Source organism: Vairimorpha necatrix, chromosome 1, assembly GCF_036630325.1.
Source record: "Vairimorpha necatrix chromosome 1, complete sequence".
Lineage (NCBI taxonomy): Eukaryota > Fungi > Microsporidia > Nosematidae > Vairimorpha > Vairimorpha necatrix.
In genome coordinates, this window is record NC_088816.1 from 1141811 (window position 1) to 1167403 (window position 25593).

The following is a 25593-nucleotide window of genomic DNA, read 5'->3' on the forward strand; positions in this document are numbered from 1 at the left end:
TAATCGGCTTCTTTCTTCGTTTAAATAGTTTAATGCTGTTAGGTATTGTTCTACCCAACTGAATGAGGCTTACTCTCCAGTTCCTTTTTTGTTTTAATTTTTTATATTAAATATCGTCCTACACATGGCAGTGAAATTAAAGCCACGCGTCAAAAATGGTACATGTTTCAGATCTGAATACTGCTTGGTTTTAATAATTTGACAGTTATTCAAGTTTTGTCTCTATTTGGCCGAGGACAAAAAAGATTAATAAAAAGACTGTGTGTCTCTAAATTAATTTAAGAAGTTAAGAATTTGTAGTGTATTTCTTCTGTGCTTTACTTTGTATTTTGAATTTTATGGTAGTGTAAAATTCGTTTATAAATCTTTGTTATTCTAAATATACTTTTTATGAAAAGTTGCATAATTAGTCACAGTAAAAATGGATACATCACAAATCAATCAGTGAACTTTTCTTCTATTAATTGAGATGTGTGATATAATTGACAAAATAGACTTCTATATATATGGAATATATAAATATATAAGGTTTTATTGAGTTAATTTATCATTAAGTTTAGATATTCTTAGACCAGCTTTCCCCGGTATCGCTCATTGGATTCAGCTCTTCACAGACTTTGGTTTCTGTGGAATTATTTATGTTTTTCAGCTTCATTCCCCTTTCCGACACCACTTTTTTGACAGTCGCCATATTCGCTAGTGCGCTTGCAGCTCTAGCCACTTCTTCTTCTCCTGCATCCTCCTTATCGTATCCTCGTCGTAGTTCCAAAGAGATGGACTCTAGAGTCTTCTTCATCACAATAGACTGGATGTATGCTTCAAGGCAGGGTTGGATTTCCTGCTCCCTGTTGTACTTTCTGTGATATTTGGTTACCACTCCATCCCATGTCAATTTATAAGGAACTATTCTTGTCTGGGATTATTGTATTAGTCCCAGTTCATTTGCAAAAGTTCATATTTCCTTAGTTTTTTATTCTCGACTATAGTCAGTCGATCCTGGTTGGTTATACCAACTGCAACTATTAAAATTTCTTTCCTCTTCTTGTCAAATACAAGAATATCGGGCTTATTATGGGTCACCTTTATATTAGTGGATATTCTCGTATCTACTCTTATTTTTTCACGACCATTTTCCATGATCCCTTGTACTGAGTGTCCACGTATCTTCTTTGTCTTCATAACCCTCATATTTAATACATAGTAAATGATGAATGCATCTAACTACCTCGTTGTATCTTTTCATATAATCAAACCCCAACAGTTGATCACACTTGGTAGCTTAATGATCCACGGTCTTCCTATGAGATCCTCAATGAGGACATTGTCCCTCTTATCCACAGAAAATATTTCTTTCCTGTAAGAAGCATAAGTTGCTTTGGATCTAGTCTGTTGTTTCCTTTAACCAGCCAGGTAGAAGAGTCCTTGATGCTCACTAAATCATTGTCCCTAGCTTTAAACAACTTTCCATGGTTTGTCCTTATATCAATTTTGTAGTAAAGCGCTTTTTTTGAAAATCTATTAGCATCTTCTGGGTTATCTCTCCTACAAAGCTATACCCAATCCATAGATACTCGTTAATTGTAAACAAGTGGGATTTGCTCTCTGCCTCTACTTTAAGTATCGCTGCCCGTCTTAGTGAGCTATTTCTAGACCCATCTAATGTTTTATAAATATTCAGAAGCATGCTTTCGCTTCTATCTTCGATACTTATGAGGCCTCTACCCATTATGGATCTAGAAAGGTATGATCTTTCCTTGCAGGCTGGCCGTAGATGGACCTTATACTTGATAAGTACCTGTCAGATATCAAAATCGAGACTTTGGAAATCTATTGGTTCTAATTTTAATAATCCTACATGATAGTTTATTACTAATATTGCATGCTCGTTTATAGCTCGAATCATATTTTTACCATTTAATTGAGTCTTGCACAGTTTTTCAACCCTCTGTAGGATCTCATTTCTTACATTTTCAAAAGTCTTTCTTCTGACAGCGCTAGAGCCATCCTCTGTTATTCCAAGGTATTTGTATCCTTGATGCCCTTCTATTACTACTTAATCTTCGCTACAATCAATACAGTTAGTCGCAGACTTACTTTTGTTCATTTCTTAACCTACAGCCGAGAAACCCTTTTGTGTTTTCTCATTCATCAGTTTTAAAACGACATCGTTCTCTGCGAGGAGCTTAAGATTATCAATAAATAGAAGATGGTTTGTTACATAATACTTCGTGGGTCTGTATTCCTACTTTTGGGTAAAATGAATTCAGTTTCCTGCTCAGCGGGTCCATACATAGTACAAACAAAAGCGGCGACAAGGAATCACCTTGTAGTATGCCCTTTTCAATCTTCTTATTCAGTATCGTCTCCCATCCTGATTTTATCTGAATGTACCACCTTTTAACCGTGGCTTCTAAGGATTTACTAATCCAATGAAAGAGATTAAAGTTGCCGATACACATTAATTAATAATAATAGTTATATATATATATATATGTCTCATATTTAAATTTTTTTAGAAATGTTTTTTATTAATTATCACTATAAATAATTATTAATTACAATTTTTTGTGTGTTTATGTCTTCATTTTTTTTTGAGTTAAATTTTCAAGAGTAAATCAAGCTAATTCTTAAATTGTTATCCGGCTATGGAATTTAATCTTCCATCAAATCCGTACTTGAAAGTTTGACATTTACGTAATTCATTGTATATATTTGTGGTATATTTATGATATAAATACTTTTACACGCTGTAATGATTCGTTTTTATGCCTACAATATTTATAAAATAAGTCTACATCGACTTTTTACGCCTATCTTTGTCAATATTCCAGATCTATTAGGTAAACTTCTCATAATTTTGGATATCATTTAAGACAAATCTATAATGCTTCGATCTGTGCCTTAAAACGTATGAGATATTATTTAATAAAAGAGACAACCACGATCAATTTATTACTATAATCTGGCGTGTTAAAAACGCTTGTGATAAACGTAAATTACAAATGCACTATCAAAAACGTGATTATTAATTACTATTTTTTCTTGTTAATACATGCTATAAAAGCATTGAATCAAACCAAAAATAGCATTTTAAATAGTTGTCCTGCCATGTTTGAGTTCCTAAACACTTGCAATCGTTAAAATAATTATTAACAATTAACACCGCAGCTTAAAATGCAGTTGTGTACTTGCTAAAAATACTAACCGATCTTATTGAACATATCAATAGGTTAGTTGACATCGAAACTATTGCTTCTATTATAGTTAAGAAGCACAATAAAACCTTAAGATTTTTTTCGCAACAGAAACAAGGCAATACCTTTTACACTACGGATCCAGAATGCAAAAATATAGTTAATTATGAAAACGATTTAATAAATCTTTCTTGATCTATCTGTCGAGAAATATGTTAAAGCTTGTAAAACATTAAAAAGCCCTTTTTAATATATCTGAGAATAATTCCTTGGACCAAAGCATACAAAAACAATAGATCCTTTCGGAAATCGGCAGTTCCCCATCAAAACATAGTTTTCATGGGTTAAACTGTCGTTAACGCCACACGACACGAAGTTATAGATGTTTAGCAAAATTACTGATGCATTTGATAACTATCTAGTAAATTGCTCTAAATATTAGCTTCGTGGTGATATTGTCGCGAATAAATTGTTTGCATTTTATTTTAAGCCTGATGCATACAACTTTGAAATTTGACAAGATTTTTGTTTATTTTTTTTGATCCAAAAAAACTATATATCAGAAATGACTAATTTTCGTCATGCGCGTATGTCTTTACAGAAAAAAAAATTCGAGCTATCTGTAGGAAGTACTACACGTGTCAAATATATAGTGTCATTGTTTTAATTATTTAACACTGTGCTTATTTAAATATTTTAGAATAAATAAACCCATGTTTTCATTCCAACACCATCAATCACAAATTTCTATGTTTATAGTACTACAGATAAATTTTTTTTCAAAGCTTAATGCACGAGTTGTCTTTTGACAGACTTTGCATTTTAAGCGTGTCTTGAATGATTAAATTTTAACTATAAATGATCTTATTTGTCGGTAATGTTGAATAGTGGGATGGTTACAATCACGTTCCAAAGAAAACTTTTTTAGTAATATTTTTACATATAGAAAACCATAGCACTATAGATTTTCAAACATTATAAAATTGATCAAAATCTTTATAACATCTAAAAGTTGTCGTATTTTTGATCTCATAGAATTTTATAATATAAATGCACTAATTATACTTAATACTATGCATTGTATTTCTTATAATATATTAGCTTAATAATGTCATAAACTTTAAAAAGAAACATCTATAACCTATTTAGAGGAATTGTGCCAGTGGCAAGAAGACATTCGATAATGCTACGGTTGTAAATTCTCAGGATAGGTGTAGATGTCCTTGAATATTGTTTATGGTCGATGGCGTCATAGTCCTGAGCTGGAGAGCGGCTGAACAATTATAAGGCATTGTGTTTAGTTATAAATTTCGTTATTTATATTTATAGGTAACCAATAGAAGTTTGTGTTATAAAATGGTCTACTAACTGAGAGAGGTGCTTGAGATGTATGGGATTAGATTGGCGTTTCATCATTAATTAATCATCTTGAAACATGTGGTATTGAATATCATATCTAATCTTTTAGAAAAAGTTCAAGACGGCTTTATACAAACATGTCTTTACTGATCGTGCTAGGCATTTAATGTTAAAAATTAATTATGCTTCAATCAAATAAACTGTTTTATAAAAAAAATTAATATTATTATATGAGATAGTTCTCTCATTGAAATTATCAGCATAAAAAGAACTTCCTCTTTGTTTTATACCTAATTTTCTTATTATGCTTTATATGACATGTTTAAAAGTACTATAGCAATATTCAAATTTGTTTGAAAAATATTTCAAAATATGGTAAAGTCTCTTTTCAAAGACATCCTTGTTATACAAAGTACTTCCTTAAATTAAAAATAAATTCTTGACTAAATATTAATTGTAATCAATTATGTCAGACGATGCTTCAAATCTCATTACTATCTTCTAAACATAATATAAGTGTGGTAAGCATCTAATATTTTTGTAAATAAGATATAGAATTGTGTCTAGTAGAAATATTATCTAGCTAATCTTGTATGTATAGTGATAGGGTATCTCATTAATGAATATTGGTTTTTAATCAACTTATAAAATCTTTAAAAATTTTATCGAGCAAAATATTTAAGGCTTTATTTCTCTTACTTTTTCCAAAGAGAACATTTCTTCTCAAAATGGTGCACAGGAAGTCTATAGATCTTTATGAATTCTTGATATGTCTTAGTGTCATGTATTAAGACATTTTTTTATTTGCTAAATTTTTATTAGCCATTTTTTCTTTGCTCATCCTTGTCGGCATAAATTTATGCTTAATTTTTTAAAATGCAAACTAAATAAATTGTTGGAATTATATTTATTAAATTTTTCTCAGTATGCTTTATAATATAGATATAATTTTTTTGTTTAAATTATAGAATTCATTGTTATAAATTTTCTTGCTATTCCTAAAACATCAAGCACATTATGTAATTTATATTAATTAAATTTATCTCAGTATGCTTTATAATATAGATATAATTTCTTTTTTAATTATAGAATTCATTATTACTAAACTTTCTTGCTAATTTCTAAAACATCAAGCACATTATGTAATTTATATTAATTAAATTTATCTCAAGTTTCTTGTCAATTTAATTAAGTTTCCGTAGATTTTAAATGATTTTTAACATTGATAAGATGATTAAGCATTCGTCATTAATATTCTTTTAATAATTAATATAATTATTCTTCTTATTATCAAAATAAATATTTTTTAGAAAAAATAAAGACACAAATAATTTCTGATTTCTAATTTTATTGAATATTTTAATGAATTAATTATTAATAAATTTTTTATTAATTTCAAGATTTTGTTTGTTTGATTAAATTAAATGATAAGTTTTTAATTGAAATATTTGAAATGCTAAGTTGTTCTTCTCTGAGCAGAAAATAAGATTTTCTAGTAATTTTTTTTTTTAAAAAAAAACTATAAAAATAGTTATTTTTCTTTACCCCCAAAATGAAACATATTGTTGTAACAGGAGGTGTAGTTTCTGGTATTGGCAAGGGTGTTTTTTCTAGTAGTATTGGGACAATATTAAAATCTAAAGGACACAATGTTGCTCATATAAAAATAGATCCATATCTAAATTTCTCTGCTGGAATGATGGCGCCATCAGAACATGGAGAAGTTTATGTTTTGAATGATGGGACAGAAACAGATTTAGACTTGGGAAATTATGAAAGATTTCAAGGAATAGAACTTAAATCTGAAAATGCAATTACGGGTGGTAAAATTTTTTATGATGTCATAAATAAAGAGAAAAATGGTGGATATGGTGGAAAAACACTACAAATAAATCCAAATTGTGTTGATGAAATTATAAATCAAATTAATAAAGTTTCGTCTTCTGAATTTGTTGACGAAATAAATAAAATTAAATTTGTGCCAGACGTGGTTATTATTGAATTAGGCGGGACTGTAGGAGATCACGAGTCAATTATGTTTTTAGAAGCTTTGTATAAATTAAAGACTTCTCTTCCTAAAGAAGATCTCATTTTTATTTCTGTGGACTTTTTAGTCGAGCTTCGTGGGGTTGAACACAAAACAAGGCCTTTACAAATTTCTACAAGAAATTTGAGATCTTATGGCTTGTCAAGTGATATTATCATTTGTAGAGGGCAAAATGAAATGAGTCCAGAAATTATTTCTAAAATTTCTACTAAATGTTCAGTGGACGAAGATTCTATCATTTTATTACCAACTTTATCTTCTGTTTACAAAGTTCCGTCATTTTTGAACTCTAAGGGATTTTTTAATGTTTTGTCTAAAAAATTAAATATTAAAGAAAAAGAATCCACGGATTTCTACTTCTCAAGACTAGAAAGACTAGCTAAAAGAAAAGAGAAAGAAGTTAATATTGGGATTATTGCTAAATATGGCTGCCAGGCCGACTCTTACGCGAGTGTAGTCCATTCGATAAATTTCTCAGCCAACGAAGTTGGCGTTCATGCTGAAATAATTTGGATCGACTCCGAAAAATTAGAAAAAGACGACGAAAAAGAAATCGAAAATTTGAAATCTTGTGAAGGAATTATAGTCCCAGGTGGATTTGGTTCCAGAGGCACAGAAGGGAAAATTAATGCTATCAAATATTGTAGAGAAAATGGAATACCTTTCCTTGGGATTTGTCTTGGTATGCAATTGTCAGTCATAGAATTTGCGAGAAATGTTCTTGGGCTAGAAAACCCAACATCTGAAGAATTTAATTGTAAGTCAGAAACTCAAGTCATAAAATATCTCAATTTAAATGGAGTAGCCTCTAAAACATTGAGACTTGGAGCCAATAAAATTATTCTGGCAGAAAATTCCAAAATTTCTTCAATTTACCAAGATCGCGTGATTTCTGAGCGCCATAGGCACAGATTTGGAATTGCGACTAAATATTTAGAAGAATTTGAAAATAAAGGATATGTTTGTTCTGGTAAATCAGAATGCGATAATGTAGCAGAAATATTTGAACTACAATCTCATAGGTTTTTTATTGGTGTTCAGTACCATCCAGAATTTAATGCTAAGCCTTATTGTCCGTCTAAACTTTTGACAGCTTTTATTAAAGCGTCAACAGAAAAACTTTAAAAAAAATTTAAAAAAAAAATATTAAAATATTTTACATGGAAAATTTTATTTAATAATTAAGAAATTACATTTTACTAAAATTTATTAACAAATCTTTTATTTATTAAAAGTTTTAAATTTATTAACAAATCTTTATTTATTAAAAGTTTAAAATTTATTTACCTATCTAAATATTTTGTTAATGTCTCTAATTTATTATAAACATCTACTAATTCACTAAAATCACATGTGTCTATTTTTTTACTAACTTCTTCTAGAAGTTTTTTGACTTCTTTCTTCTTTTTAATTTTTTTTTCTAAAATCGACAAATCTTTGCTTTCAATTTCTTCAGAAAGCTTGAAACTCGGACTAAATAAAAGTGAACTATTTGTTAAAAAGCTTGACGAAGTGGGACTAAATTCACTTACACTTATTTCATTAGACGATGTATTCGTAGAATACAATCCATTAGATTTCTTGAAATCTTTGATTCTTGACGCATACCTTAAAGTGTTCAGAGTGTGTTCTAAATTTTCATAAGACGGGCTAATCGTGGCAATTATACAAGTCTTAGACTCGCCAATGAAAGAATTTTTCAGAATTTGTGTCAGCTTGCTTTGTCTAAAAGGAAGATGTTTTTTATCTAATTCTATTCCTCTAATACATTCTTTCAAGGCCAAAAGGCTTTTATTAATTTCTGCTCCTTCGTTTTTTATTTCATTTGTGCTGGCTTTCCGGTCCGTGCCTCGTTCACTGCCCGCTAGATCGACGAAAATTAAAGAATTTTTACTGGACAAAGCGCTGGATTTTTTAGCGTCAAAACTGACGATCAGTACGGCGTGAGATCTTGACGATTTAGAATTCGCGCCCGTTACGCCCGTCCTTCTGAAATTGAGTCCTTTGTTAATTATTTTACAAATATCATTGTAAGATTTGAATTCTAAACTTGTGCTATTTGTCAAATGGACTATTCCGCCTACTTCTCTTAATATAATTTTTTCTCTTTTATTTATTAAGTCGTAAATGTTTCCCATATAAATTTCGCAGAATGTTATAAATCCAGTGGGTTTGATTTTTGTGATGTCTGCTAGTGCTCTGTAAATTATGCCTGTGTTTTCTTCCATCATTGTGTAAGTCTTGCCTGTACCAGTTTGGCCATAAGCAATTATTGCACCACACCCGCCTTCATTGACATGTTTTACAATACTTGACAAAGTTTTATTGTAAACAAAATCATTACTACATGTTTTCTCAAACACTTCATCAAATATAAACTCATGTTTCTCCGTGTAGCTCTGTAAATCGACTTTTAATTTGGGCTCATTTACCGTCAATTGATTTTCACAAATGTCGACGGCGTCATCATTTTCGTCCTTCAGAGGGCGCTTACGAACACACACAATTATTTTATTATCATCAAATTTCCCAGAGATCCCGTTTTCTCTAATAATTTTCAGTAATTTAATTCTGTCAATATAATCGAGAATACCCAAATCTTCAAGATCTGAAGATTTATAATTTTTTAAACTGGTGAATGAATTGATTCCCAATCTTGTAAGTGTGGGATAAATGTGGTGTAAATTATTTGCCTTTAGTATTTGTTCAAATGTAGACATAACAATAATGAGGGTATGGGAAATTATTAAAAGATAGGAAACAAATTGTAAAACTCCTTTTTTAAAGGACAAATTAGAATATTATGACATACATGTCAAATTTAATTAATTATTTGCCCATTTAAGATTTGTAAAAAAGCTTAATTTTTGGTAATATCATTTTAAAAAATTTTAAATTAATGAACAAACTGCACATTGAAAATATAAAATTACGAAGAAATTTGGTATATTTGTAGAATCATATATATAAAAGTTTAAGCTTTTTTTAATGTTTTAGCCCCTTGAGAAACACACAATTAAAAAAAAACTATAAAAAAAATTTAGATTTTTTGGCAGGAATAATTTCAACTGTACAGTTTTAGAAAAATCGAAATTTTACAAAATTTTTAAATTTTTGTTTTTTTAGAAATACTTTGAAAAATGTTTATCATAAAATCTAAGAATTCCTATATTTTAATTGAGTCTTCCATAACATTTGAAACTACAAACAGGCCAAATACAACTTTTCCATGACATTTGAAACTTCATAAGTAGTAAATACAACTTTTTCATAAAATCTATAAAATTTTTATTTTTTTTTCACCCGTCAAATGGTCCAGAAATATTTAAAGCCACACAAAAAATTCATCTCAAGATCAAAAATAAAAGATCTATTATTTCTAGAAGACAAAGAATTTGATGAATTAGTCACTCTACTAGGAATATTTCCATACGTAGCAAAAAAAAGTCAAAAACTTGACATAACATCAGATTTTTATTATAAAATTTCAGATTACGAAAAAATCAAATCTTCTGAAATTTTTAAAACATTTAAAAGCAACAAAAGCAAACTAAGAAAAAAAGAAAAATACGAAAAACAAGGACTATTCACAAAAGCCAGTAAATTCCAGGAAGAAGAATATAATTTTATAAATCTTTTAAAAGATAGATTTAATTCATTCGGCAAAGCCGTTGATGAAATGAGTTCTTCATTGTCAAGTTTATGTTTAGCAAATAAATTGGAGTTAGACGACGAAATTCCAAAAGTTTTAGAAGATTTTAAAAATTTTGTAATTGAAAATAAATTATTAACAAAAGGTTTTATGTCTAAAAAAGGCGTGTATTACCAAGTAAATATTCAGAATATTAAAGTAATATGGTTAAATCCGTACAATGGAGATAATCTTAAAGAAATTATAGAAATAAAAAAAGACGAACCAGTAAAATTTAAATGGTCAGAATTGAATTTTCTAGATTTCGCGTCTGAAGAAGAAGACGAGTCTTCTGAAATTGAGTATGTAAAATCTGATAAATTGGATGTGTCACTTCTTTCATACGCGATTCCTTTTCAAAAATATCATCTGAAACTTGTACTGCACAAATTGAATCTAATGAGTTTAAAACAAGAAAATAATATTTTTGAAGGCTTGAAATTTTCTATCTTTTGTGACAATCTTGTTGACGATTTAATTTTTGTTATAAAATCGTGTTCTGGTTTAATTGATGATGTTAATTTTGATATTTGCTTAGGTGAGAATTTTGATGAAATTTTAGAAGATAAATTTTATTGTCATCCACAATATGTTTTTGATTGTTTAAATTCGGGATGTAAACTTGATATTAAGAAATATTTAGTCGGGAAAAGTCTTCCTAAACATAAGTCGCCTTTTGAACTTGGTAATTTCGTGGATCCTGATGCGTTAATTTCCTTGTCAAAAAATAAAAGGAATAAATTGCAAGACATTATTGACGGATTTGAGGATGTGCACTATAAAAATAAGAAGCAACAATAAAAACATTAGGAAAAAAAAAATATTCTAAAAATCTATTTTAAAAAATTAAGTCAAAATGGCTAATGCGTTATTGTTCCAATTAAAGTGAAGATATTAAAAATAAATTGATTTTCTTAAATTTTTTTGGGCTTTTTTATGATCGAGGAAGAAGAAAAGATTGTCTTCTATTTGGAAGAATTAGACAATAATTTCTCAAAGATAAACAGAACATTAAAAGAAATAGAAGATAAAATAAGTAAAATATACAAAATAAATACCAAGGTAGTGTCAGATTATCAACCACTTATGACAATGTTTGAGAATAAATCTTATGATCAAGAAGAAAATCAGAACACGACAATAATTATGAAGTCTAATTCACCAAAGAATCCTTTCACAAACGACAAGTCAGAAATATTTGACAAATCTCAAGTGTCAGAAAAAGACTCGTCTTCTACGATCGAAGATCCGAAAATTTACAGTGACTCGTACGTGGACGAATCATCAAATGAAGAAATCAATGAATTTGATATTGAGAAAATTCCCGATATTTTCAAAGACGAAGAAGACTTTTTTGAACTTTACAATTTCATCTTGAGATCACAAAGAACAAAATTTGAAGAAATTATTGACGCATTTTGTAATGTGGACTATGACAAGATTTGTGTGTATTTGGATGTATTGAGAAATAAGAAATTTATAAAGAAAAAAGGCAATGTCTTTTACATTGAGTAATTGGAAAAATTATAACTAAAGTTTACTTTAGTCAATAAAAATTTTATAAAAATAAATTCAGTTAAAGTTTTTTTCTACACATCCAAATTATGAAAAAAAATATTTTTGATTTTTATTTATGCAAAATTAAATCAGAAGTCGCCACGCTTCACTTGTCAAAACATTCACAATTTCTAGTAAATTTCAATCTCAAATTCGCAGTCTTTGATTTCTGTGGGAAATTAAAACAATATGGAAAATATTTCTCGAATTTGGGAGACTGTTTTATTATTGAAGACGACTGGGAAAATGACATCTCTGATATTCTGGACAAGTACGACTTGGTCTACTTCTTCGAAGATATCGAAAATATAAATGACAACATATTTTATAAGGAATTTGGGAAAGATAAGCATTTTATATTTATTGTTTTTTCTAAAGGAAACTTCCAATATTTAGAGAAAAACAATCTCTTTTACTTAAGATAAGTATTTATATGTGTCTTGTCTCTTATAAACTAAGAAACCAAAACTTTAATATATAAAACAGCCAATGAAATATATTTGATCTAATCAAAAATAACATTAGGAATAAAATAGACCGACTTCGCTTAATAATATAACCTTTTTATTTTCCACTATCTTTTTTTTACGCTGATTTGATTTGACTTTGTTTGTAAACAAACAAATTCATCTAGACATGAAATAAAAAAAAAATTTCTATTGAAAAATATATTGCATTTTTTTATAGATCTTAGGTAAATTACCCGTATCAAACTAGTGAACACAAATTTATCTATTTATAAAGCATTTTAATGTTTTTTATTTGATTTTCTAATATAATTTATTTTTTTTTGTTTAATTAGGGTATGGATACATTTGAATACCAAAAATTCAAAGACCTCTTAGAAGAATGTTTACTAGTCCCTTTTAAAAGTCTTATACAACCAGACATGAATATTCTACCAAGATTCATAAATTTCAATATTCCTTCAGAAGACTTTAAAACTTCTCATTTTAATATTAATTTAATGTACGGTAAAATAACCTGGAACATAAAAAAAAGTAAATACAAACTTTATGCATTATGCAATAAACTATTTAAACAAGGAATCCGCATAAAATCATATGAAAAATTAGGGAATTTATTTTCTGTATCAAAAAAACAAATAGGAGAAATTATAAATGAAATACTTTACAATATGAGATTTCATACCACAAATGACGCTTTTATATTTTTCAGAATTTCCAAATATTCATTTTATGGTCTAAAATTATATGAAGAAAAATTTTATGTTTTTAGCACGAATTTGACTTCTACTTGTTGTTGTTTCGTGCGTAGTAAAAATATTCCCACTTCTTTTTATATAATTTGTAAATCTTCGCACATTTTATTATTAGATTTCAAAAATGATAAAATCAAAAAGATTTTTTATTATAAAAAAAAGTTTAATTATAAAATTGTAAGAGGAGCTTTAAAAACTTCTATTATAATTATCGACAATAATATGAAATATAAGATAACTTCTTTACATAAAGACAGAGTTGAGAAATTATACGAAGAAATAGAAAATTCTATGTTAAATTATAATTCTGATAATTTTTTAAATTATTATTGTTTTAGTCCCGTAAGGTACGACAATATTGTGAATTTCTTTGTAGATGGTAAGAATTATTTCGAAGATTTATATTACAATTTAAGAAAAGCTAAAAAAGAAATCTTTTTAGCGGGCTGGTGGATTTTCCCGAAATTATTTTTAAAAAGAAATAAAAAAGGCGCCTATAAAAAAAGGTACAGACTTGATCATCTTTTAAAAGAAATAGCGTCAAAAGGCGTGAAAATTTATATTTTGATTTATAGGGAAATTCAATTTACTGTTTCTATAAATTCGCAGTACACTTTCGATATTTTAAATAATTTACATAGAAATATTTTTATTATGAGACATCCCAGAAATACGCCGAATAATTTTATTTATTGGACTAATCACGAGAAAATTGTAGTAATAGATCAAAATATTGCGTATTTAGGAGGAATAGATTTATGTTTAGGTAGGTACGACACAAAAAAACATCTTTTATTTGATTTAAAATCAAATAAAAATAAGTCGAAAATCAAATTCCCAGAAAAATATGATGGAAATATTTGGCCAGGAATGGATTTCGCAAATCCATTGAAAAAAGATTTTAAATTTTTAGAACGAGCTGAGAAATCTTTGATAAATCGGAAAAATATGCCCAGAATGCCATGGCATGACATTCAGTGCAAAATTATAGGCGGATCTTCTTTTGATATTTCCTTACATTTCATACAAAGATGGAATTTTTTAAGTGATAATTTTATTGTACCAAATGAATCAAATCTCTCAGATTGCAATTTTGGAAATTTCCCTTATGTTTTGTGTCGTACTTTACGATCCATAAGTAGTTGGTCTCTTGACGAACCAGGAGAACATTCCATTTATGACAAACAAATTGAGATTATAAGAAATTCTGAAGAATTTATTTATATAGAAAATCAGTTTTTTATTACAAAATCTTCTAATGATGACTCTCATCCTCTAAATTTGATAGGTTTAGAACTTGTTAATAGAATTATTAAAGCACACAAAGATCGCCGGCCTTTTAAGGTTTATATTGTTATACCAATTTTACCCGCCTTTGAGTTTAATTTAGAACTAGAGAAGAATTCTACAGTCATGAATATTCTCAAAATACAATCAGAGTGTATTATTAAAACAGAATATTCCTTAATTAATATTCTGAAGAATGAAGGAATAAATTATGAAGATTACATTTTATTTTTGTCTCTACAGAAATATCAGAAAAATGGCGACATTTTCCAATCTGAGCAAATTTATGCCCATTCTAAAATTTTGATTTCTGATAACAGGAAGATGATTGTTGGGAGTGCAAATATAAATGACAGAAGTTTATTAGGAGACAGAGATACAGAAATAGGCTTGTATATTGAAGATAATAAGTATAATGAAGTGTCTGATTTACTTAAGAAATTAATTTATGAACATTTAGATTTTAAAAATGTCAGAAGAAGGAAAAAAGAGTACAAAGATTTGTACTCTTTTTTAAGAAGACGAAGTTTGAAACTTGGAGATGACTCGTTTTTCAAAATAATCCGCCAAGTGGCGCAAGAAAACACGAATTTGTACAAGGAAATGTTTAGTAATTTTTTATGTAATGAAATGAACACATTTTCGAAGTATTTTAAAGGACAAGAAACTAAGGAAAAAACCAAAGAAGAAAATTTCAGAAATATTTTGGGCAATTTTGTCATGTATCCTTTCAAATTTCTAATTGATGAAGATTTAGAGTCTGGATTTTTAAGTTTAAGCTCAATAATTCCAGATTCAATTTATTATTAGTCCAAAAAACAAAAAATGAAATAATAACAAAGTTTTATAATAATTTATTGACTATAATATGTTTAACAAAATATAAAGATGAGTTTTTCGTTAGCTTTTAAAAGTTTTATAATAATTTATTGACTATATTTTGTTTTTCTAGCCCCTTTATGTTCTTTAGAAGTAGTAATTATTCAATAAAAGACCACACAGTTGACCCATTTGAAATAATTTTAGAAACAGAAAAAAAGATCTCAAATTTGGCTATAAATTTAGAAAATGAAATAATTTACACCCAAGACAATTTCATTCACAAACTCAATAAAACAAAAAAGAACAAAAGTCAAGAAAACATTTCATCACTAAAAATAAAAAATGACTTGATAATTACAGGAGACATAAAAGGAAATGTCAAAATATTCAGTAAAAACATTTTAATTAGAAGTTACAGCGAGCACACAAATAAAATCAACGCCCTGGAATTGTACGAAGATAAAATTCTGATTTCTGCGTCTGACGACGCCACAATCAAATTCCACGACATTTTAGAAAGCAAATCTTTTAAAACTTTTGACTGGTTAGAAGACAGGGTCAAAAGTCTTAAGATTTGTGATAAATTACTTTACATTGGACTTCTTAATGGAATGATTTATGTTATAAATCTAGAGACATATGAAAAGATACAAGAAATTGAGACGAAAAAAGGAATTAATAATTTAGAAATAAAAAACGGAGAAATATTTTACACGTCACATAATAAAATTTATAAACTAAAAAACGAGACAAATAATGAAATAAATCTAAATTTATTAGGAAGCCATACAAAATTAATCACAAAAATGAAAATATTAGAAAACAGAATATTTACAATTTCACTAGACGGATTTTTAAAGATTTGGTCACTAAAGGGAAATTTAATTTCCAAAATAAACTTCTCTAGTCCAATTTTATCATTTGACAATTCAGAGAAAATATTTTATTTTGGCCTGGAAACTGGGCAAATTTGCCAATTAGGCGGAAATTTAAAAAAAGAAAAAAAGAAAATTTTAAAAAACAAAAACTTAAAAGATTACGAAGAAGAAATTAATTATAAATTATTGGAACAAAATATTAATAAAAACACACAATTAGAAATATTAATGAAGAAATATGAGCACAAAGCAGCCTTGAAATATTCTTTAGAAAATAAGAAATTTATAGAAATATTCGGAGTTTTATATTTTTTATATCAAAATCGCAAATTGAAAAATGCGATTTTTAATCTTGAGAAAGAATATTTAGAAAATTTACTGGATTTTATTTCTGATAATTTACAAATTCCTAGTTTATTTGAAATATTTCAAGAGGTGTTAAATTTGATATTGTCGATTTATGAAGAAGATTTTAAAGATGATGAGGAATTATTTGAGAGATTGGAATATTTAAGTGAAGTGGTTGATGAAGAATGTTATTTTCAAGAGAGACTTATAGAAATTTACAGTTTTTTAGAGTGTTATAAATAAAATACCATATAATTTGTCATTATTATTTTATTAGTCAAATATTATATTTTAGAGTTTATTTTAGAGTTTCTTTGGAATATTTTTCGAAGTTTGTTTGTATTTTGTTCGTATTTTACAAATTCATGCAGAATTTTCGGGGTCAAAATTTATTTAGCATAAATTTTTAAAATTTTGCCCTTTAATTTTTTCTAAATGTTTGAAGATGTCGTAGATCAAATCATAAAATCTTATAAATACGCTAATTACACTAATATGACATTTTTATCTTCTTTTCTATATTCTTACACTTCTAAATACAAGATTCTACTCCCAATTTCTTTATATTTTACAGGTGAATATTCCAGATCTCTGTCTCTTTTATCTCCTTACAATACTTGTACTGCTTTATATTACAAATATCTCTGTTATAATCAACTCAGGGACTTTACAAATGCCTTAATTTGTCTACAGAAAATTATAGCAGAAGAAGTCGAAGTCGATGACTTCGACTTGGAAATATTTAAAGTCAACAAGAATGACAAAGAATATTTTTACAATGACATGGCTTTGTGCTACACACAATTGTACGACAGAGACGAAGCTATTCGTCTTTTTAAAATGAGTTATCAAATTTATCCAATTTTTTCTACTATAGAAAATTTGATATACGAAAATGAACTTGAAGAAATAGGACAGAATAAATTTAAAGAGAATAATTTTAATAATCAAATTAAGACAGTGTCAAGTTTGGATGAATTTATTAGAAATGTAAAGAATAATGACGCATTAGAAAAATATACAAATTTTATTCCTGGACTGGGTTCGTATGCACTCGCTTTTCAAGCGAAAAATGAGTTCGACCTCGGCTTGACTGAAAGCAGTAAAAAGATTTTTACAGTTTTAAAATCTAAAGATCCCAAATTTATTTATAACATGGATTATTTCAGCACAGTTTTGTGGCACTCCACTGACGTCACAGATTTGGGAATTTTATGTAAAAATTTAATAAATGACGCTCCTTTAAGCCCAGTGACTTGGAAAGCTCTAGGGAATTATTATAATCATAAAAATGATTATAAAAGAAGTATTTTGTGTTTAAAAAGAAGTCTTCATCTTTTAAATGACCCGTATACTTTAAATCTCTTGGGTTTTGAAAGTGTTTATAAAAATGAGTACATGGAAGCTTTAGAATATTTCAAGAAGAGCACATTAATGTTAAGAAATAATTACAAGTCTCTTTACGGTTGTGCACTTGTTTATGACAAAATTGATAAAAAGTCTACTGCTGATTTTTATTTTAAAAAGTGCATGTTTAATAACCAGCTTAGAGCCATGGGGATGAAGTTTTATATAAAACATGGGGAGTTAGATAAAGCGATACAAATTTATAAAATTGGTATGAAGTTTGATAATGTAGATTTGAATAATTTAGTAAAAGAGACACTTAATAAAAAAGGGAAATTTGATAATATTGAGGAATTTATGATTTTGGAGTTTGTGGAAATTTTGACCAAATTGAATTTGCTTGATTTTGCTAAGACGATTTTGAATATTGTGGAGTACAGGGGGGAAACATATTATAAGAAAAAGGAGATAGTATTTGAGAAGAAGCATTCATTTATATAAAGAGAGAAATGTAAAGTATTATTAAATATGCAGCATAAAATAAAGTTTTTTATTTATATATTTTTTATGCTGCATAAATAATTTTTTATAGTAAATTAATTATGTATGCGTAAATTTCATATTTATTTATATATTTTTATGCAGCATAAATTTATTCAAATTTTGTTTATTTTAAATAATTTTGCATAAATATTTCAAATAATTTTGTTTATTTTAATTTTAATTTTAGTTTATTGTGTGTAAATTACCATTTCTCGCTCTTTTTCTTTAAATCCACATTTCTCATAAAATTTCTTATTTTTCTCTTCACACACTAGTGCTATTTTGTAACATTCCTTTCTCTTCCCATAATCCAGTAAATGTTCTATAATTCTTTTTCCTATTCCTAGTCCCCTTTTCTCTTTTAATACTACGATGTCTTCTATGTGGCCTTTTACTGAGCAGCCTCTTATAAATTTATATTCTAAGAATATTGTCCCGCTTCCCAAGATTCTACCTGTAGAATCTTGGGCTACTACAACGTGGTAATCTTTCTTATTTTTCAGAAGATCCAGTCTCTGAGTAAATGTCTCCTTGTCTATCTCTACTGGTGTAGTGAGTTCATTTATACATGTGATGTATCCTGCGTCATAATCTTCTAGTTTTAATTCTCTTAAAGTGTAATTCTCCTTCATGAGGATGATGACGAAATTTCTTATAAATTAAAAAAAGGAGAAACGCATGACAGCTGAAAAAATGAAACAAGCTTCAAGATTTAGCATCTACATTAAAAATAAAATTAAATTAGTTTATTAAATTATTATAACAAATTAGTTTAATTTTTTTTTAGTTTAATTAGTTTTAGTTTAATTGTAACTTCTTATTCCACAAATTCGTTTCATGTGCATAAAACTTAGTTTGGGAATTGTCACCATTAAAAGACTCAAAAAATACACAAATAATATCCCATAATTCCAAGACACAAGCTTATTTACAATTACAAATAAAAGGGCAGGGTAGAGAGCGAGAAATCTCACTTGTAATGCGTCGTCTGATTGTTCGACTATCTGCTCCCAGACTGTGTGGTTATAAAAGTCCTGGGAAAAAGGGTCGCCCACTTTCCAGTGGAAGAAATAAAAAGTTATCAAATTGTAAAACAAAATGCTCAACTGCCAGCTCACATTTTCAGAAGAAAATTGGTAGATGGTCAATTTTAAAAGGACTACAAGAAGAATATGAAGAAACCAAGAACCCTTTTGAAATATCCAAGAGATATTTTCAGACATGTCTACCCTCATAAAATAAAGGGGAGAGATTTAACTTTTATAAACATCATATATATAAATATAAATGTATATATATATAAATGTTTATATATTAGTTTAAAAATACTTATATTAGTCTTTAAAAAAACTTATATAAATTAGTCTTAAACATTTTAATATACAAATGTTTATATATATTATAAATGTTTATATATTAGTCTAAAACTTATTTAATTTCTAATATTTATTAGTCTTTAAAAAAGTTTAAATTTTGTTTGACGATTGATGACGTCATCGCGTCGTGTTTTATAAAATCCTCTTCATTCTTAAATTTATATTTCGCATTTATCGCCAATTGATCATTCGTCATTACATAATAAATCGACTCATTATTATTAAGCGCCACTGCTTCTCTGTTTCGTATTAATTTCTCTAAATATTTATCATCTTCTAATAAATATTTAGAAATGAAAAACCTTCTAAATGTCTCAAAATATAATTCTGTATCTTTTTCTAAATATAAAAAATCTTCATCACTTTCTAAATTATTCTCAAAATATACTTCTGTATCTTTTTCTAAATTATTCTTAAAATATACTTCTGTATCTTTTTCAAAATTATTCTCAAAAATATTCTTAACTTTATTCTGAAAATTATTCTTTAAATCATTCTTAAAATTATTCTTAAAATCTACTTCTGTATCTTTTTCTAAATTATTCTCAAAATTATTTTTATATTTGGAAAATTGTAAAATTCTGTCACAAATATAAGATTTTAAATATATTTGTAAATTATCAATTCGCCAATCAATATAAGTATAAGGAGATATTTTATATGTAGAAAATAATAAGAAATCTTCATTGTAAAAATAATCTCCAATTTTGTAACAAGTTACATTTTTAAAATCTATTTTTAATTTCTTAAAAATTTTTATATTTGGAAAAATTTTCTGGAATTTACAAGTTAATAAACCAGAGTCAATTATTAAAGAGCGGCATTTTAATACATCGACAATATAAAGGAAACCAGAATTAGATAAAATAGAAATATAACAAACATAAGGATTATAAGATCTATAAGAATGATCAAAGACATCAATAAGATAAAAATCTAGAGAAGAAAGCATATTATTAAAGGAAACTGAATCATCAACCATTTTGATATTATCAATTTTGAAATTTATAGTAAAATTGAAAATGTGGTCACATTTAAGATTTTCATCTTTGATAAATTTATTCTGCAAAATTTTACCGGTCTTACTGAAAATTGATACAATTTCGTCATTGTAAACAAACATCGAGACATTTTGTTTGTCAATATTCTTTTCATTTGTATTTATTTCTTTATAAATTAGAGATTCATCAAATTTATAAATTGATTTGATTTCTCTTATTTTGGAGAGTAAATCTCTAAAATATTCTTTATCAATTTTGGTATCATTAGATTTCTTGATTAATTTATTAAGATTGTTAATGAATTTCTGGGCTGTATGGGCAAGTTTCTTCATGGGCTTTTTTATTTATAAAAAAAATATAGCATGAATGAAATTGACACGTACTAGACATTATAGGAAATATTGATTTGTAAATTGAACATTGCATTTATTTACAAGTGGAAAATTTATCTTTTTACCTTGCTGAATAATATTAAGATTGAAAAAAAAACAGGCATCACTATATTTATTATGTTGAGGATCTCGTAAGTCCTTCTGGCCCCTATGTAAAATTAAGATTTATTAGACCTTGGAGTCTTTATTTATGTTGAGGATCTAGTGAATCCTTCTGGTCTTTTTGTGATATATTTTTAGGTGCCCTTAGACCAGTGGTCAGAGGCGATGCTTTTATTGTGCAATGACTTGGTTTTTATCCCAGGGAGCCAAAATTGTTTCTACTTTCTATGATGCAGTTGGAACGACTCAGATGATGAAACCTGTGTGCGTCCAGCAATAAGGGAATTATCACTTAGTGTAAAAACGCACCTCAAACCAAAAAAAAACAGTATCCTTCTCGTGCGGCTTAATGATACATAAAAGTATATAATGGATACGGCATGGTTGGTGCTCTCTAATGTAATATTTAGCTAACTTAGTGACTAGATGAAGTAGGGCAGCAATAGGTCTTAACCCCCATCCTACAAGATTCGGTAATACGGTGGCCGAAACTAGTGGTCAATGCAGCTCAATTAAAATGCCGGGCTAATTATGTGGTTGTGTAAAGTGCCGTGTTTGAGCTACAGTTGATTGTACGGATTTTAAAGATAGTACGATGATGTCGTTTTCGGGTTAAAAAAACTATGCCAATTAGGTATGTCCGCTGTGCATCACTCTGGACGTGATTTGAGGTATAAATGGAAAAGTTCTTCTAATGCCCAAGTCCAATAGATTCGACGGAGCTTACTAGACCGACAAATTATATAGAGAGCTTTAATGAGTAATTATCATACAGTATTAGTCGGATAAGGATCACACATAAATTCCTCTGGTCTTCATGTTAGGTTTCTCCCTACCTCTTACTTGCAAAATAAGAAAAAAAGTAATATTTATTTTTAATTTTAACTATAAATAAATTGATATTGTTAACTTATTATATTATAGATAAGTTAACTGAAATGTGTCAATGATCAAAGCCTAATTTCGCTGAATTTTCTATAATATAAATAAATGGATAATGCCCGAATAAATCTCATCAAGCACAAATAATTACCATCTTTATAGGTAGATCTTTATGTGTGACCTTTGTTACTATCGTGACGGTAGAGTTAAATAGTCTGTTTAAATTTACAACATGCTTTTAGACCATTCTTGAATTGTAAAAGTCATGTGGATACGCCTCAAAAGATTTTCATTCGAGATCACGTTTTTTCATGTGCAAATATACAACCTACTTTATAGGCTCAGAAAAAGCTTTAAAGTTTATTAAGGTGCAACATAAAACACTATGCATTTAATTTCATCTCGACAATTAGTAGACCAAAGATTCGATTTTACAAAAAAACCTCATTTCAATTGTATACCTTCGGCATTAATTGTTTACAGATTTCTACGACTTAAAATCGACTCCCGCGATTTTTATCCATAAGACCATACTAAATACATTTTTAAACTCAAAGAAGTTAAAATAAAAATAGTTGAACATTTGATTTTCAAAGTTTATCATAAATATTTATTTTAACGTTCTCGGCCCATATGTTAACTAATATTTTATAAAGAATAATACGGACATTAAGGTAAACAATACGATATTAATAAGAGGAAATTGTGACTACATAATGGTAATAGAAATATTATGTCTTTGTGAGCAACTTCGGCAAATTATAGACACCTTTGTTACAGGATAACTTTTAGTTTTGAAAAATACCTCGCCATGACCTCCCGCATTGCTTAAAAACGCACAATATTTTCTTAATACTAAATAAAAGGGTTTAATTTTTCTTTCTAAATTTGTTATCTTATTTTTAGTTTATTTGCTGACAGTTAAAATTCTGTAAAATTCCCACCCGAGGCAGAAAATTAATATAGCGAAAAAGAATACTCTTTTACTTGGCCCTTCATATGTTCTTATATCTAGTGTCGTCCCTCCAAATGATCTCGTATTCACTAACAACGAAGGCCTGATTATTTTGATAGGTTTAGTATATTTGATATATTTCTCTGGATTATTTCTGTCATAAATATTTAAGTCGTACAAACTTACGTGTTTTCGACACTGAGGACATTCGTGGAAATTTGTGGAATACCATTCGTAAATACAAATCCAACAATAAATGTGACCACAAGAAGTCACCACTGGATTTCTAAATACTTCTAAACATATTGAACAAATATAATTTATCTTAGAGTTTTTTGATAATTCATCATTGAAAAGAAGAAGCGCATTCTTTTTTCTTAGAAATTTTTTATCAAGTTTTTTTTTAAAATCCATTTGAAGGGGCGAGACATAAAAAAAATTTATAATCAAAAATATAAATGTAAATAAGTTTAATTCTTTTTTAATTTGTCTATTTTTTTAATGTTCTTTGTTTTTCTGGATTTATAATAATTTTTTCATCTGTTAGAAGTCCTTTCGTCTTTCTGAGCTCTAAAATGCTTTCACTGAAATCTAAATCATAAAAATATCCAAACTCTGATGACAAAATGTAAGCAGTCCCTTTTGTACAAATTCTTACTTCTTCAATAAAATCATCATATTCAAAATGTGGAATCAAAATCGAAAGAACGTAAAAAGACATAATTTCGTCATAATCTTCACTTAATATTAAATTATGAAATTTCTGCAATTTGTTGTAAATATTTCCTAAAAATTCGTCTTGTATCGAAATTTTTAATTTATAAAAAAATGGCGCCACGGAAGGCTCGGCTTCAAAATAGGCATTTTTTATTTGTGATTTAATTTGAGAATATAAATCATCTTCATCTAATAAATCATTCTTAATTTCAAGATCCACTACGAATGTAGTGTCTCGAATATATTCAGAAATCATTGGACCTTCTAACGTATAAATTTCTAAAATACTCAAGACTAGTGCCTTGAATTTGTTTGTATGAACAACAAACCTATTATTAAACTCATCAATATAATCTTTATATTCTATATCTTCATTTTTATAAACTTGAATTTTTATTTTAAAATTTTCATTTTCAAAATTGTAAATTCCTCGTCCTTTTGGATATTCGCAAAAAAGATTCTCGTCTACGCTTCTTTGCACTGAAATTTCGCGAAATTTCAGATCTTCAATCATTTTTTCAACTTGTACTTTTCCTGCTGATAAAATGTCTATTTCATTATATTTATTGATTTTAATCTTTAAACATTGTTCTGTATGAACTAAAACTCTCAAAATATCTTTTAATTCTTCCATTTGATCTTTATTTTCTGGTACTAAAATAGATTTGTAAAACGGATGAATTTTTTCAGAATGTGTAAAATTTATTAATTTGTCTGAGAAAAAAGGCGTATTTTTCTTTATATCAGCTTTTATACAAATTAAATTCGACCCAGAGACTTCTTCTACCTCTTCAAATTCATTTATTTTAAATTTAAAAATTTTTCGAATTTTAATAAGACCGTGTTCAGAGTAAAAATTTTCATTTTTAGAAATTTTTCCTTGAAAAATTCTAGTTATAAAAATCAGATTATCTTTTTCATAAACATGTGGTTTCTCTAAAATCCCAAGTGATACGAAACAGACAGTCTGGTTTTCTATTGGTTCATTTAGTTTTAGAGGTACAGAAGAATCAAAAAGATATTTTTTAAAAGTATTTGGTTCGTAAACATGTTCAATACAATCGAATATTGTAGTAGATAAAGGCATAATTGTACTTAATATATTTTTTCTAGTAGGTTTTAGGATATTAAAACGTGTGCAAATTTTTTCATATTTCTTATTTTTAATTTGTTCTTCTAAAAAATATATAAATTTTGTAGTTGTTTCTATGTCTGTAAAATTCTTTTTCAGAATATTTAGGCTACTTTTAAAACTAATTCCGTAACAGAATGTCGCACTAGATAAAATAATGTTATTATTTTCCCAAGTGAAAATTTTTTCACCTACCATACTATTTAAAAATAATAAAATTTTTTCTATTTTTTCAATAGCTTCGTCATATGTTTCTATTTTATCAATTTTGTTTATAATTAAGACAGTATATTTATTTCTTATGTAATTGATTAGTGAATATGTTCTTGGTGTAATTCCTTCTACTATGTCGATTACAATTAAAAAACAATCAGAAAGAAGCGAACTGCTTTCTACGAGGAATTCAAAGTCGACATGCCCAGGCGTGTCCAAAATTAAATGTTCTATAATGTCTTGTTTTATAGAAAGTGCGCTTAGTTTTAGTGTTATTCCTCTTTTTTGTTCGTCTTCTCTTGTGTCCATGTATCTCATTTCGCCAGCTAGTGATTTTGATAATTTGCCTTTATGAGCTACTAAACTGTCTATTAAAGTTGTTTTTCCATGGTCTATGTGTGCTATTACACTTGTTATAATAACTTTATCTTTTTCCATGGGTGAAATGACCACTAGATTTTTTAACTAAAAAAACACCAATAAAAAATTTTTATGAATATTTTTAATCTTTTTTATTGAGTAAAAAGG

At 27.7% G+C, this 25593-nt stretch overlaps 13 protein-coding genes across 13 annotated transcripts; 7 read left to right on the forward strand and 6 right to left on the reverse strand.

Moving 5' to 3' along the window:
* Positions 1–6105: 6105 nt before the first annotated feature.
* VNE69_01239 (CTP synthase (pyrG)) lies at positions 6106–7725 on the forward strand (the record flags this gene model as incomplete). Its single annotated transcript, XM_065472374.1, has 1 exon — positions 6106–7725. One exon carries the CDS (start codon positions 6106–6108, stop codon positions 7723–7725), a length of 1620 nt encoding a protein of 539 aa, XP_065328446.1.
* Positions 7726–7883: 158 nt separating this feature from the next.
* Positions 7884–9320, reverse strand: VNE69_01240 (kinesin-like protein (KIF2C); the record flags this gene model as incomplete). Its single annotated transcript, XM_065472375.1, has 1 exon — positions 7884–9320. The coding sequence occupies one exon, from the start codon at positions 9318–9320 to the stop codon at positions 7884–7886; it is 1437 nt and encodes a 478-aa protein (XP_065328447.1).
* A 590-nt stretch (positions 9321–9910) lies between these two features.
* On the forward strand, positions 9911–11092 carry VNE69_01241 (pescadillo-like protein; the record flags this gene model as incomplete). Its single annotated transcript, XM_065472376.1, has 1 exon — positions 9911–11092. The coding sequence occupies one exon, from the start codon at positions 9911–9913 to the stop codon at positions 11090–11092; it is 1182 nt and encodes a 393-aa protein (XP_065328448.1).
* Positions 11093–11227: 135 nt separating this feature from the next.
* On the forward strand, positions 11228–11806 carry VNE69_01242 (uncharacterized protein; the record flags this gene model as incomplete). The annotated part of the gene is made up of 1 exon (XM_065472377.1): positions 11228–11806. The coding sequence occupies one exon, from the start codon at positions 11228–11230 to the stop codon at positions 11804–11806; it is 579 nt and encodes a 192-aa protein (XP_065328449.1).
* An 89-nt stretch (positions 11807–11895) lies between these two features.
* Positions 11896–12273, forward strand: VNE69_01243 (uncharacterized protein; the record flags this gene model as incomplete). The annotated part of the gene is made up of 1 exon (XM_065472378.1): positions 11896–12273. The coding sequence occupies one exon, from the start codon at positions 11896–11898 to the stop codon at positions 12271–12273; it is 378 nt and encodes a 125-aa protein (XP_065328450.1).
* Positions 12274–12653: 380 nt separating this feature from the next.
* VNE69_01244 (phospholipase D (PLD2)) lies at positions 12654–15167 on the forward strand (the record flags this gene model as incomplete). The annotated part of the gene is made up of 1 exon (XM_065472379.1): positions 12654–15167. One exon carries the CDS (start codon positions 12654–12656, stop codon positions 15165–15167), a length of 2514 nt encoding a protein of 837 aa, XP_065328451.1.
* A 149-nt stretch (positions 15168–15316) lies between these two features.
* VNE69_01245 (U3 small nucleolar RNA-associated protein 15 (UTP15)) lies at positions 15317–16648 on the forward strand (the record flags this gene model as incomplete). Its single annotated transcript, XM_065472380.1, has 1 exon — positions 15317–16648. One exon carries the CDS (start codon positions 15317–15319, stop codon positions 16646–16648), a length of 1332 nt encoding a protein of 443 aa, XP_065328452.1.
* Positions 16649–16840: 192 nt separating this feature from the next.
* VNE69_01246 (cell division cycle 27-like protein) lies at positions 16841–18253 on the forward strand (the record flags this gene model as incomplete). The annotated part of the gene is made up of 1 exon (XM_065472381.1): positions 16841–18253. One exon carries the CDS (start codon positions 16841–16843, stop codon positions 18251–18253), a length of 1413 nt encoding a protein of 470 aa, XP_065328453.1.
* Positions 18254–18483: 230 nt separating this feature from the next.
* Positions 18484–18927, reverse strand: VNE69_01247 (glucose-6-phosphate acetlytransferase 1 (GNPNAT1); the record flags this gene model as incomplete). The annotated part of the gene is made up of 1 exon (XM_065472382.1): positions 18484–18927. One exon carries the CDS (start codon positions 18925–18927, stop codon positions 18484–18486), a length of 444 nt encoding a protein of 147 aa, XP_065328454.1.
* Positions 18928–19098: 171 nt separating this feature from the next.
* Positions 19099–19530, reverse strand: VNE69_01248 (Orm1-like membrane protein; the record flags this gene model as incomplete). Its single annotated transcript, XM_065472383.1, has 1 exon — positions 19099–19530. One exon carries the CDS (start codon positions 19528–19530, stop codon positions 19099–19101), a length of 432 nt encoding a protein of 143 aa, XP_065328455.1.
* A 214-nt stretch (positions 19531–19744) lies between these two features.
* On the reverse strand, positions 19745–21004 carry VNE69_01249 (exosome complex exonuclease RRP6; the record flags this gene model as incomplete). Its single annotated transcript, XM_065472384.1, has 1 exon — positions 19745–21004. One exon carries the CDS (start codon positions 21002–21004, stop codon positions 19745–19747), a length of 1260 nt encoding a protein of 419 aa, XP_065328456.1.
* A 1951-nt stretch (positions 21005–22955) lies between these two features.
* Positions 22956–23417, reverse strand: VNE69_01250 (E3 ubiquitin-protein ligase; the record flags this gene model as incomplete). The annotated part of the gene is made up of 1 exon (XM_065472385.1): positions 22956–23417. One exon carries the CDS (start codon positions 23415–23417, stop codon positions 22956–22958), a length of 462 nt encoding a protein of 153 aa, XP_065328457.1.
* Positions 23418–23493: 76 nt separating this feature from the next.
* VNE69_01251 (elongation factor 2) lies at positions 23494–25503 on the reverse strand (the record flags this gene model as incomplete). The annotated part of the gene is made up of 1 exon (XM_065472386.1): positions 23494–25503. The coding sequence occupies one exon, from the start codon at positions 25501–25503 to the stop codon at positions 23494–23496; it is 2010 nt and encodes a 669-aa protein (XP_065328458.1).
* Between the last annotated feature and the right edge of the window lie 90 nt (positions 25504–25593).